This window comes from Pollicipes pollicipes, unplaced genomic scaffold, assembly GCF_011947565.3.
Source record: "Pollicipes pollicipes isolate AB1234 unplaced genomic scaffold, Ppol_2.1 Scaffold_7261;HRSCAF=8764_pilon_pilon_pilon, whole genome shotgun sequence".
Taxonomy (NCBI): domain Eukaryota; kingdom Metazoa; phylum Arthropoda; class Thecostraca; order Pollicipedomorpha; family Pollicipedidae; genus Pollicipes; species Pollicipes pollicipes.
In genome coordinates, this window is record NW_023597054.1 from 16992171 (window position 1) to 17005057 (window position 12887).

Genomic DNA, 12887 nt, shown 5'->3' on the forward strand with positions numbered 1-12887 from the left:
TAACCTGCCCGAGCACATTCAATCAATCGGGAGCTCTCTTCATTGTGTCATGGGTACTCATTAACTGAATGGAGGGCGCCATGCTCTTAGAGGCCCCATCTGAGTAGGTTATTGCTCGGGCACACTCAATCGTTCGGGGGGTCTCGATACTGTGTCTTATGTACTTCTTACTTGAATGGATCGCCCTATGTTTTCGGCAGGGCCCCCATTTATTAAGATGCTCAGGCCGAAGGCAATTTTACATGCCGCCGATGTCGTATGTGTCATTTACCTTGACTATTGATTGTATGATACTTATATACCCGTGCGTCACATTCTTGATACATTTTGAACGCTAGGACGATTCGTACTCCCTTTAAAAAACAACAACTCCGCATTAGTCATCCGCCATCAACTGAACACATCGAACAGCAGGCTAGCCGCAAATAAGCCAAGAACCGAGTTTGTGTTTATTTTGATGGCATTTCGCAGCCAACTTAAGTTTAAGTTGCCAGTTTTTTCGAAATCGTTAGCCCAAAATGACCGCCCAGATTTATCATGATCTGAAGAAAACGAATAAGTTCCACGTGTGTGCGCACGTAGCAAACCTAGCTTTTTAGCGCTGCGCATGGTAAGATGGGTTCCCGTATTTACCATAAATAGTATATATATATATATATAAAATAATTTTTTAAATTTTTTAATTTTTTAAAATGAAAAAAATTATCCAAAAAATACCTGTATCACTGACATTTAAATCTAAGATAAACATGATGTAACGCATATATATATATATATATATATATATATATATCTTTATATACATATATATATATCTCTTTATATACATATATATATATATGTATATATATATATCTTTATATATATATATATATATATATATATATATATATATATATATATATATATATATATATATATATATATATGTATATATATATATGCGTTATATCATGTTTATCTTAGACTTAAATGTCAGTGATACAGGTATTTTTTGGAGGCGCCCAAGCTTCAGGGGTCTTCACAATGTGGTGTACCCCCTTAATGAAATACTGGATCCACCCCTGTGAAAATGTAACCCGATTGACCAAAATGCATGGTCAGCAGAAGGAAATCCTGCTGGGGTTGGTAGCTGGGACCTGCTGTGTTTGTGAGTAATGGCGGGATGCATGAAAAGCACCTTCGAAACCACAAAGCGTGCACGAGCGTCATAATGTGGTTTAGGGGGGCAATAAAACACCGGTTCTCAGTCCGCAGGAGGTGGGATACAAGACTTTCTCAGGGGCTTCATGGGCCTGAGAAGAGATGCCCAACACTTCTAACAGGCCTTCGTTCCGCTAACGGATCAGGAATAATGACGTATCCAATGTGAGATTCTGCGGTGCCTCCTCGTAGTCTAATGAAGGGCCCGGCCAATCTGCGGGTGTCCCAGCTACAAATAAATCTTCGTGTTCTGAAAGGTGTCTTTGATATGACCCCGGGCCCAGGGCTTCATGTCGGACCTCGCTTAGTTGAGAGACAGGCTCGATTACTATCCAATGTCCTACCAGTCCAAAGATCTACACCCATACAACCTTTACACCTACAGTCCTGCAAGAACAGATGGGTTCCGTCCAGCCGCATGTCGAGCTCTGGACAGAAGAAACGCTCCGAAACGCTGCATGAACTAATCTTGCAGCAAATATAATTCTGTAGCAGTCAGAAGGTCCGATGTAGATTTGCACGATAGCTCACGTTATTAAAAAGGGCCTTCCATAGAGCGATGTGTCGAAGACGCCTTTAAGTGAAGTTATTTTTGACTCCGTTTAGCTTAAGATTGAACGAGACCGAAGGCTTTTATCAAATGGCTTGAACGGCATTAGCCATTGAAACAGGCAGTACAACCTTGATACTTCACCTAACCCATGGCGCAACGCCTTCTAAACATCCCCTTTCATGTCCGAATCGTATTGTTCGCGCAAAACAAGTTCAGTTGTGATTTGAAAGCAGTTTACTCAAATGATTAGCCCGTGGTACCACAGCAGGCAACAAAATCCCGCGAGTAGTGTTTGACACGGCCTTCCCCATAGGCAAAATCCGTGGCACGCTGCCTGGAGTTATTAAGCACTGGCATCAACGTTAAGACATGGTTTAGTGTATTAACCATTGCTTCAACCTGCACCTTTGATGCACCTGAACCAAGATCAGTAAGGACACTTAGCTGAATTTCGCCTGACAGAGTGTTAATCTTGTCGGTGTACTGATACGCTTGTGCATCTAGCAGCGCTTAGCACTTAGCACTTATCAACGCTCAGGTAGGAAGAATGCCAAAACGGTATTGCTCTACAACTGAGTAGAACACAAATGTACGTCTGAACTCCACTATCACTGCTTAAAACCGTCTACGCACAAGCGGATTCGCTGTTTGTGTACATCACACGTGCTACTTGTGTTCACACCACTGTTGGATGCTCTTCGGAACGTCTGCTAGCAATATTGTTATTGCTCGCGCTCCCAGCAAGGTCACTAGTCGTTAGGCGTAACTTATGCCGACAGGGAGGTACCCGAAACGCCCCCATTATCAGCCCCGGATCCGACCCTAGCAGTTGACCCGCACGTGAAGATGGGGTTAAGGCACGCATGTTTTTCCACATCGCAGACAACAACCCAATTATCCACCATTTTCACACGACTCACGCCGAGAGCTCACAGACACATGTACTGCTATTATCACAGCTATCCAAACTGCAGCACGCAGTCTCAGAGAGCGAGAATGCTTACGACAATTTACCAGCCGACGGCGATGCCGGAGTACATGGCAGCCGGAGTGTCTGGTAAACATCGACACTAGTATTCGCCAGAGGCTACTAACGGATAATCGTAACGAATAAATTTCGTCTTTTTTTTGTCCCAGGCCCCCATTGGCCATTCTTTCTCTCTTTTCTTTCATGCGCGGACGTCTGTTGTTTTCTCTTGGTGTCTTGTATAGGGCTGATGCTACACACCTGACATTCATTGCAAACATAAATCCTCAATTGCTTGAGGAAACCGAGGTGGAAATTTCAAATACGCTCTCACACATTTTTGCGAGAAAGTGGAGGTGAATTGACCAATTTTTGTTTCCTGTCCTGCTACTGCCATCACGCAGGCGATGCTTGACCGCAGTTATTGTGCTAGGATGCATTTATGCGTTCCATCCGGGATTAAGACCGACGTTTAATGCCTACCTGCGTCATCCACCTCGTTAATAAGGAGAACAATGCTTTCTTCGTGGTCTAGGGGAAAACGCTGGAGTTCTTACGGATACTAACTAACGTCAACGGCAACTGACAGAAAATTTATAGCTCCAGACAGCTCGGCGCGGCCGGTCACGCTTTTGCAGGATAACATCCACTGAACCTGGTCATGTTGTCACCGTCATGCAATTCTCAGTAACAAGAAGTGAAATTTTGTTGAATGAAATCAAAGGTAAATCAGGTAAGCTTCACTTAAAACAATTGCTTTGTGATACTTTCGAAACGCGTAAATGCAGGATGATCAGTCGAGCCGCATGTTTCTGCCACGCTCACGCATTGTAATTGCAGCAAAGTTGAAGTGGGTGGGTCGGAAACAGGCTTGAATCTCGTGGGGCCCATCTTCACAAATAAAGTTTTGATAAGTCTCCGACATTGATCAGCAAACAACACTATGCGTTTGAAGATGTCTACCGCGAATGCTGAGCTGCAGCCGGAAGCACGCCTTGTGGCTACCTGCCGCATCTACTGACCCCTTTATTCCCGACGCCACACACGTCCAACGACGTCTGAAGGCGCGTAACATCGACCCTGTGTTGATTACCAACATCTGGTGTTGGCCATCCAGACCGAGCAAAATGATTATGATGCCGACGTCAACATCCACCGCGATAGAGCGATGAAACGTATTTGGGCAGGAGAATTGCTTTATGTCAGCCGGAGGAGACTCTCGCTCCCTAAATTTGAGAGGAATGAACGTGAAACCAGGGGAAACCTGTTTTTTAGTACATTTTTAGCGAGCTTGGTCATTTTCCCCCTTCAGCACCCCAAAGCCGTCTTGCAAAACTGCACCTCTGTGGTGGAAGCTTCGTGACTCTCACGCGCCACAGATGTGCCATCACAGCATCTCATCGCCCAGACAACAGCACCGCTCGGAAGTGGAAAGCAGTTGAGTCCAGAGTCAGGTGGATCAAAATCGCTCTGAGGTGATCTACAGCTTACACCAACCACGCAGCGACGTCACAATATTCAAGGATTTCGACCGTAATGAAGACTCGCACTGCGCACTGCACAACAATGTGATGCCGAATGAAAGGAAATGATATCTATAGAGTAACTTTGGAAATAAGAGCTGCTATGATTCTAGCACATACATCGGAGTATTTGTATTTATTATATTATATATTTTATATTATATATATATATATATATATATATATATATATATTTAATACAACAGTATTTTTAGAGAGCCAATACATGAAACATGGATACACACCAATACGTACATTATCGAGACAGTAGCGACAATAAAACGTCGGTCAAGCTCATTGCAATTTTCTCCTTGCCAGGAAAAAGCAAGGGGCCCCATGAGTATTCTACCTAGTGAAGGACTCCATTCTCATATTACATCATCCGAAGAACCTCATACGTCAAACACTGCAATGACTGATGTTGCCGAATGCGTTTTACTGCATCACTGTTGTATGCGCAGCGGGCGCCGCACAGGTGCTGCGTTTGAAAACATTTTTTTCGGCCCGTGATAGCAAACTTTCGGACGTACAATCATCGTCAGTGCCGTCCGAGCTCCGGGGCTAGTTAGGCTGACTGAGCGTGGGCCATTAAAGGCCATTAAGCACCAATTATCCGTACATTAGTATAATCGCATGATCACTGGTGATCCAGCCCAAGCAGCAACGCTGTTACAATCAACCTGCATTGCGCATGACCCTGACATGGCGAGCGTTTCCCACACTCTCGAACTGGTCGGCGGATAGTTGCCCCTCGTTCCGAAGCACAGCAGCTTGGAACGGTGTGCCTCAGGTGTACAGCAAGTTTCCCATACATGCTCATTGGGAGGTCATGCTCAACAGGAGGGCGTCTGCCTACACGCATTTGACTAAAGGTCGAGTTCCACTGCCGTAAATGGTGCGTTGAGGAGTACTAATGTTTTGTTTTACATAAATGAGATACATTTTTTGTCGATGAAAGTTCTTGGTATGTCAGGAACGCACGAGTAAACCGGTTGCGATAGCCACACATAGTCTGTGGCGGTGCATTCTTGTGAATACATAACTAAGCAATCAATGGATTTATTCAAAAGATACCAGCATTTTACACGTATATTTCGCATATGAGTATGTCAAAAAGATGTGCAACTTCACTCCTTCTGTTGCACAAAAGTGGCGTGCCCATAAAAAGCTGTTGCAAACTGCCAGTCTTCCATAAGTGATTGCTGTGCATAAGTTTTAAACGCATTAACATTACCATGTTTATGTAACCGTTATTGATGAGCCTCCGACGCTGGCCTTGACTATGTCATGGAATCTTTTCTTGATCACCTTTTCAAAAAGACAAACGGATCGTCATGAAGCCCCGCGTGATCATCATGAAGTGTTGAAACTTTAAAAATACTTTGACCCCATCTTGGAAAAGCGATGGGAAAACCTTTAGCGACATTGTCCTCAAAAACTGCACCTCACTGATGAACGAAAACAAACTAAGATTTGTTAAATGCAACAAAAGTACAAAAGCACCTTGCCTGGTGATAAAAATAGCCTCAACCAAACCAAAGATAAGCTGAAGCAGATCACTGTGATTGACTGTTTCTAATGTACTGCCGGGACTGTGAAACGCGCAAACTATATTAGCCTGACTGCAGCAAGTGTCAGCCGACGTTTAACCATGCACTTACGAGAGAGGCACCCAAAACACATGCACGTACACAGCACAACGTCCTACGAGCCAGAAATACGTTAGTTATGAACACTACCATACCTGAGCATACCACAGACCATAAACGCCTTACCACACTTCAAACATTATACATCAGAGACATGGCCGCACTCATGAACAAATAAAGCATACGACCCGCACAAATAACGAATACGAGCAACAAGTAACGAAAGAACACAACTAACGAAATAACTAGCGAATAAATGAGCTTTGGTAGCATTCTGTATTGACGCAACGAAAACAACAAACGCACCATATGAAACCTTGAACAAACAACCAAGTGGGCTATAATTGCGGACTTTGCGGTGGTGTACAACCAGTATTATACACATATATATATATATATATATATATATATATATATATATAACAAGTGCAAATAACGTTGAGGGGGCTATTCCCTCCCAAAGAAAAGTTAGGGTGAACGCACCCCCCGGTCACAGGGCCGCCTGGGGAAACAGCGCATGAATCCTCATTCCGTCTTTTTCCGTGTTACAAGGGTGGTATCATCGGATTGCGTGGTAGGATAGACTCTAAAACTCGGTTTGGAGGTGATGTATTCCGTTTGTTTCGTTTTTTGTTTTGATGTTGCACGAGCAGCTAACATGTAACTTTTGCGGGGTAGTAGGCGAAGCGGCGATCTTCATTGTTTGTGTTTTATTTCTGTCAACATTGGCAATGTTGACGCGGAACCTTTTCTTCTAGAGACAGAATCTGATGAAAGAATTTCGCAGACTTGAATTCAGAGAAAGCTTGGAAATGTTTTTCAAGATGTGAGACACCCATGGGCTTCAGCGAAAAACTTCCGTGTACGGAAAGTTTTCATATCATTTTCGCTTTTCTATCTCGCATCCGTCCGTCCGTTCCGCTGGCTTAATCGGTTCAAACGCCTGTATCCCGATTCACACATCAGTGGAAGGGTGGGCTCGAGTCGCTTTAGGTGGTCTCTCGTCCCTGACAAACATGGCCTGCGGCCGCAATAAAGGTCAGATGACGTCAAAGGGCAGAACGAACCGTGCCGAGCATTGCGGCACGTTAAGCTTCCGACACCAAATGTTGCCATTGACCTGCAATTGCCCGATCGGACGGCGGGGGTCGGGAGCACATAACAAGCACTGCTTAGCGTGAGCTCCGATCCCAGAAATCCATCCATTCAAAAACGTTCGGACTGTCTTTAAGAAATCTGCTTGCCCATCACTATGAAAAAGGCTATTCTGGCGCATTTGAGACGAGGTCTATCGCTTGGGAAGATACATATTGATCACGGTGCAGGTTAAGGGACTTACAGAAATTTTGCCTTGAAGTTTGAGGAGTTGGCCTTTGCTACGAGCTGTGCAAGTAATAAGAAGTAAGTGCAAAGGTGTGAGTGGAACATCACGATTTCGAGGTGCCTTCATGCTATGCTCCCGAATTCTTATGATGCTGCTTGAGAGTGTCGTGCTGCACTAATCAGACCTCAAAGTCGATAAATCCTAGGAACGGCTCGGAAAACTTGATGTATTATGGAGACGCTATGATTGGGATGGCTAATTCAAGTGTTCAGGCAGGTAAAAACATGTTATTGAGGGTAGAAGCTCAGTGTTTCAGGTGACAATCAGTTGCAGGAGTGAGGAGGTTGGCAGATGGGTGTAAATAGGGCAAGCATTCAGTAATTGACATACTTAAAGCTGGAAGGCATTCCAGATTTTTAATGACACTAGGTTTAGTATTACAGTGTAGGGGAATCTAACCTTGCACAGATGGCTGGGAACATGTTTCCCATTCCATCTGGCAGTAGAGTCTATGATTGGAGACAATGCCAGCATGCCATTGATCAGTCAGGAGTTGTGGTTAGAGGACATGATTTGATTATGCAGCCATTGTAGGGTTGCAGTCTTGTAACAACACACTGCTCATTCTGATTGTTTTTTGAATATCTAGTGGAAGTGTTCATGGTTTGTGATGCGTAAACTTTAACAGGCTCTGATATATTTTTCTTCTTTTATTAGTTAATTAGAAAGTAAATTTATTGCTGCATAATGAGGGATAATTATTTGTATGCTTAGGATATGCAACTAGCATCCATCACTTTAAACTCTGTGTGCATATCAGCATAGAAAACTATCTTGTGTCATATAGCAGTGAAAAATGCAGCTAGAAAAAGTAAGGGATGCATTTTGCACTAAGATTACTAGACTTAAACTATATTTGATATCTGGAGGTGGATGTGTACAACAATAGCCTTTTTGTGGTGTATTCTGTCTAAACTCAGGAGCACAGTACAAAACTCAGTAGTAACATATCTTGTGGATGCTGCTTACAACTGTATGGTATGTGGCTGGACATGCCATGCATAACTGTAGTGCGCTAGTCATGATTCATTGGTTTCAGCATTGAACTTTGGACTGTAAAGATTTAGTTGGGAAAGAAATATGATTAAATGATATTCTTGTTTTTACCACAATATTCCGATCCCAATGTATAAGGGGACAAGTATATGCATCACTCATAAACTTCTTAACTTGGTAGAAGTTAGGGATAATGCATACCAATGGTATTGCATTCATCTTAAAGATAACAACCCTTTTAATTTATTGTAATAAAATACTGTGCAATTGCATGAATGCATTTATAAATCATAAATATCCTAGCATGCCATGCAGCATGCCATGTGTATTGTCATCTATGTGTATTGTGGTTACACTTGGAAAATTATGCACCTTTCACCAGTCACAATATTATGCATGGTGCTAGCAGCAAGATGTTTCCATGGATTTCACTCACTGCAGGAAAAGCTGTCAATTTGACCTTATGTGACCCACATACCAGTTCCATGTCATTGAATGTGCATACAAAATCCACCAAACTCTGTCTGTCCTGATAGTTCAGTTGGTTAGATCATCTGCTTTCTGATCCACCCAGGTAGCAGGGTGGGTGCAAGTTATTTTAGGTGCTTGCTATTTGTCCTTGACAGGTTTGGCTGCTGATTTTTGGGTGTGGCTTCTGCATTTTGAACAAATGATGACAAGATGATTGGATTTCATGTTGAGTTTATATGTATGAGCAGAACTTATGAGGTGATCAGGTCATCCTCCATGCCTGGTAACTTTCAGACAACTTATCATAGTTACCATCACTCCCAGCAAATCATATTTACACTTTTGACAGGCAGCAGGCAACATGCAAGCCATGGGTCAGTCGTCGGAACAGCAGGGAGGCCAGACGAAGTACTACCGGGACCCAGCGCACAGGTGAGCAAACGCCCGACGGAGCTCCATGGTGGAAGCGTGTAATAGTGACTGTCTGATGATGACTTCAGGAGCGTGACAGTAACAATTTTCTCATTTAGAGCTAGATTTGCGCTACGAGATGGCACGCCCCGCCCGCCAGCTCAGAGGTAGACGCAGCAGGTAGAACACTGCTGTATGGTCGGCAAGTACTCTGCAAGTGACTGTTTTCTGCGGATGTTTGTGGTCCTATCAGTGACGGTACATATATGAATGAAAATTTACAGTTTGCACGGATTCTTAAACAATGTAAATCATGTCAAAGTGTTTCTGTTAACAAGGTATTTTATTAGGTAGCACCCTCTCTGGGTAAGAAATAACCATGAAATGTAATCTGCACTCTTGAGTTGCAATTATATTCTGATATTAACTGCTGCATGTAGCCACGCCCAAGCTGCTTCTTACTCAGCATTTGTTTGCAGCATACCTATCTCTGGGTCCATCAGACCTATTTCGACGTTACAGGGGCCGAGAGCAATGAATGGCTTAGGATATATGAACCCATAGAATGATCTGTGGTGACCTCGAGCTCTCCGGTTACGCCTAGGATTAAGCCATTTGATACGACTGCGGCAGTTAGGATGAATGTCTGCAATGAGCAAAAACAGACCTGTTTGGAATGACGAACCTTGGGTCACCGCGGTGTTACGCTGGGGGGGGGGGGGGGGAGGGGGAGCAGTGAAACAGGTAACCTTGTCAATCTAGGTGTTGTGTATGTAAGCTGGTCGAGATTTCACTTGGACGTTTTCCACGGACCCCATTTTTAGCTTGCTTGACCATGCAGCGGTGTAGGTGTGAGATGATGTGAGCTCCCCGCAGTCGATGCGCCCAAAATACCCAAGTCATTATCATGATGTGGGGCCTGGAGTTTCAGTAAGGTAAAATTGCTTGTGAGAAAGATAAAGCATTTACTTTCAGCGGTGGAATGATGTGGGAACTCAGAAAACGTACTCTTTAGCTTATAATGATAACCTGCGATGATGTAAAATATGATGTTTATAACCAACATGGGTTAGAGGAGTCGGGCCCACCAAATTGTTTTCTTTTAGCTTTTTATAGCAAAAACATAGTATTTCGATTTGTTTAAGAAGCTTTGCGGGTACAAAAGTCTCAAACAAATTAAATATTACAGCCTTTGCACTTAGTTCTCGGCTGTCTAGCTGTTCTCTATGATGCTGGCATATCTTAATCGCCATTGTGCAGTACTCGTTTCTCATGGAGAGTCCATGTTAAAGGGAGTGTCTCGTCTTTGGGACATATTCATAAAAAAACGTACTCAAGTGAAACCTCAGGACCAGTTGCGTCTAATGATATGACTGGGTAGTGCCACAGCATTACCGTTAAGGTAGTAATTGCATCCATTTTAATGTGTTTTTTGACAGAGTAGTCCAAATACGCTGTCAACACTTTGTAACAGCACTACCCTTCTTCCCTGCAGTCGCGATCACCGTCGTTGTGACAACTACCGTGCGCACCTCTACTGGCACGTGTAAAAGTCTGTTTGTGATTGGCCCAGCGGACGGCAAGAGTCTGTTACCGAGAAGCACGTTGCTTAAAGTTGGAATCAGGGCATCATTATGGACCATGTAGTGCTCCTATTCTCAAATCCAAAGTACACCTTGGAAAAGAGCCATTGTGGTTTACACCATGGGGGAGAAGCCAAAGCCATCATATCGCGTTTTGTTGAATTTTCGGGATGATAGCTTCATGTTCGCTTATGTTTTGTCTAAGCAGTGTTTCAATCTTTCGTAGCGTTTCTTTGACAAACAATTTTACAAATAAGCGTGTTGCGAATGGTACAGAATACACAGCTTGGAAAAAGCAAGGCAAATTACATGTATTTCTTTCATAGTGTTGAGCAGGCAGTCCGGTGAAATTTCTTTCTCAGGAGCGGCTACTTCAGATCGCAATTCTGAGCTTTTCAGCAGGATTTCGTGAAATCTGGTATTGCTATCAAATAGTACGCATCTGATCTAACAATGAGTGAAAAGTACAAAAAGGTGGCGTTCTTCCTTCAAAGTGAACGTTTACAAGTAGTATCACGACTCAGGGAGAAAATTTGGCAAAATAAAATACACAAAATAAATCTAGGAAGCATTCTGCGACTTTTAGATATTGATCTCAGAAATATTTTCTATAAGCCTCGTCCCATTAAACATATCCTATTTCTTGGCTCTGTTTACAGGGTGTGCTTTGAAATGGCTTGGAAATGCATTTTGGGCCATCCCGTTAAAACACAGCAACAAGAAAGACCAAATTCTCGTAGACTGATGATATTCACACACATTGTTCACGCGCGACCTTACACCCAGTGTGTCTGTGTTTGACAGGGTGTTTTTATTTCACTCACGGTGACAGTTCTGGGTGGCCTGCTGTTTGCAGTCGATTTCATGCAGTGCACTCGAACGCACTGACATGATAAGCGGTGGAGCAGTCACATTAATATCAGGAGAACGTATCGTCTCCAAATTAGGAAACCACAAAGCGTTGATAAAAATGTAAGGCGTTGATAGTATTATTAAGCGTTAATAAAGTTATTTTGACAGTGCAGGGGACGACGTCGTCAATACGTGTTGACGCAAGCTAGCTATGCTGCTCGCTGAGAAACATTTTTGGGATTGCAAAAAAAAATTCATGCTGTCATAAACTTGAGTTCGAAAATTACCCCGCGGAAACCGGAGCGATCAAAGGCCCGAATCAATTTGTTGGATGCACGCAATGTTGTATGAAGACCGAAGCGGCTTGCCGGGCCAGAAGTGTGCAGGATCTACTTGGCTCCCCACTAGGTGACGGCAGACACCAGTTCATGAGCAAGGGACTACCGTTAGGTGTCCTGTCCTGTGATGCTTCTGATATCATCGCATCCTAACCTATATTTGTCTGATGTTCGGGTATTAGCGGTATTAGCGAATGTTCGGGGATGCGGAAAACATAACGAAAACATAACACTATAAGTATTTGACTGCGGACCATGTCGCAATCGTTCAGCTGGAAAGGTTCGGCGACCAGCTCGTGCGGGACTGCTGGCAGTGTCGTGATGAATATTACGATATTGATGTAATGCACCGGATGGTCTAAGGGGTGACATGAAAGTGGGGCAAGTCGTTAGCGTGTAGCGCTCGTGATCACAGGCTCGGAGTTTGCACCTGCGTGTTTCGCTGACCCTATCGTTAGCATCTGCACAGGAGGTCGAGGCATGGCAAGGCACCTTTGGTAAAAAGTCCCTTATTCATTTTTGGGATCAGCGTTATCTTGCATGATAACCGAAGCCACTTGCCGTCAACATTTTATAAATCAGTAGGGTCCATGGAGTCACCTAGTAGGTGACAGCAGGCACCGGTTCATTTGGAACGGGCTACCGTTAGGTATCTTGGCCTGTGATCCGCCTGATATTGTAACATCCTGAACTGCAGTCTTTTAATGGTAGTAGACCGTGCTGCATGTGCGGAGATGTGAAATTGCAACGTTTTTTTTCCGGGCGTGCCGTGAAACGGGCTTTGCACAGTCGTGCGCCTCACCCCCGCCTGGTGCGCACCCTGTCATGATAGGGCCAGAGAAACACGCAGGTGCGAGCTCCGAACCGATGATCACGAATGCCACGTGCTAATGGCCTGTTCCACATTTCCGTCACCCCTTGAAACATCTGACTTATGGCCTTAATCCTGCAATCCTC

The 12887-nt window shown here is 43.8% G+C and overlaps 1 protein-coding gene across 2 annotated transcripts in view; it reads left to right on the forward strand.

Moving 5' to 3' along the window:
* Window positions 1-7207: 7207 nt before the first annotated feature.
* Nt5b (5' nucleotidase B) overlaps window positions 7208-12887 on the forward strand; it is a gene marked incomplete at its 3' end in the record, with an annotated part of 38325 nt that continues 32645 nt past the window's right edge. Inside the window, 2 exon segments of one of the 2 annotated variants that reach the window (XM_037235781.1) lie at window positions 7208-7296; window positions 9096-9178. In XM_037235781.1, coding sequence (XP_037091676.1) covers window positions 9108-9178 — 71 coding nt within the window. In that variant the 5' untranslated portion in view covers window positions 7208-7296; window positions 9096-9107. 2 annotated transcript variants of the gene reach the window in all.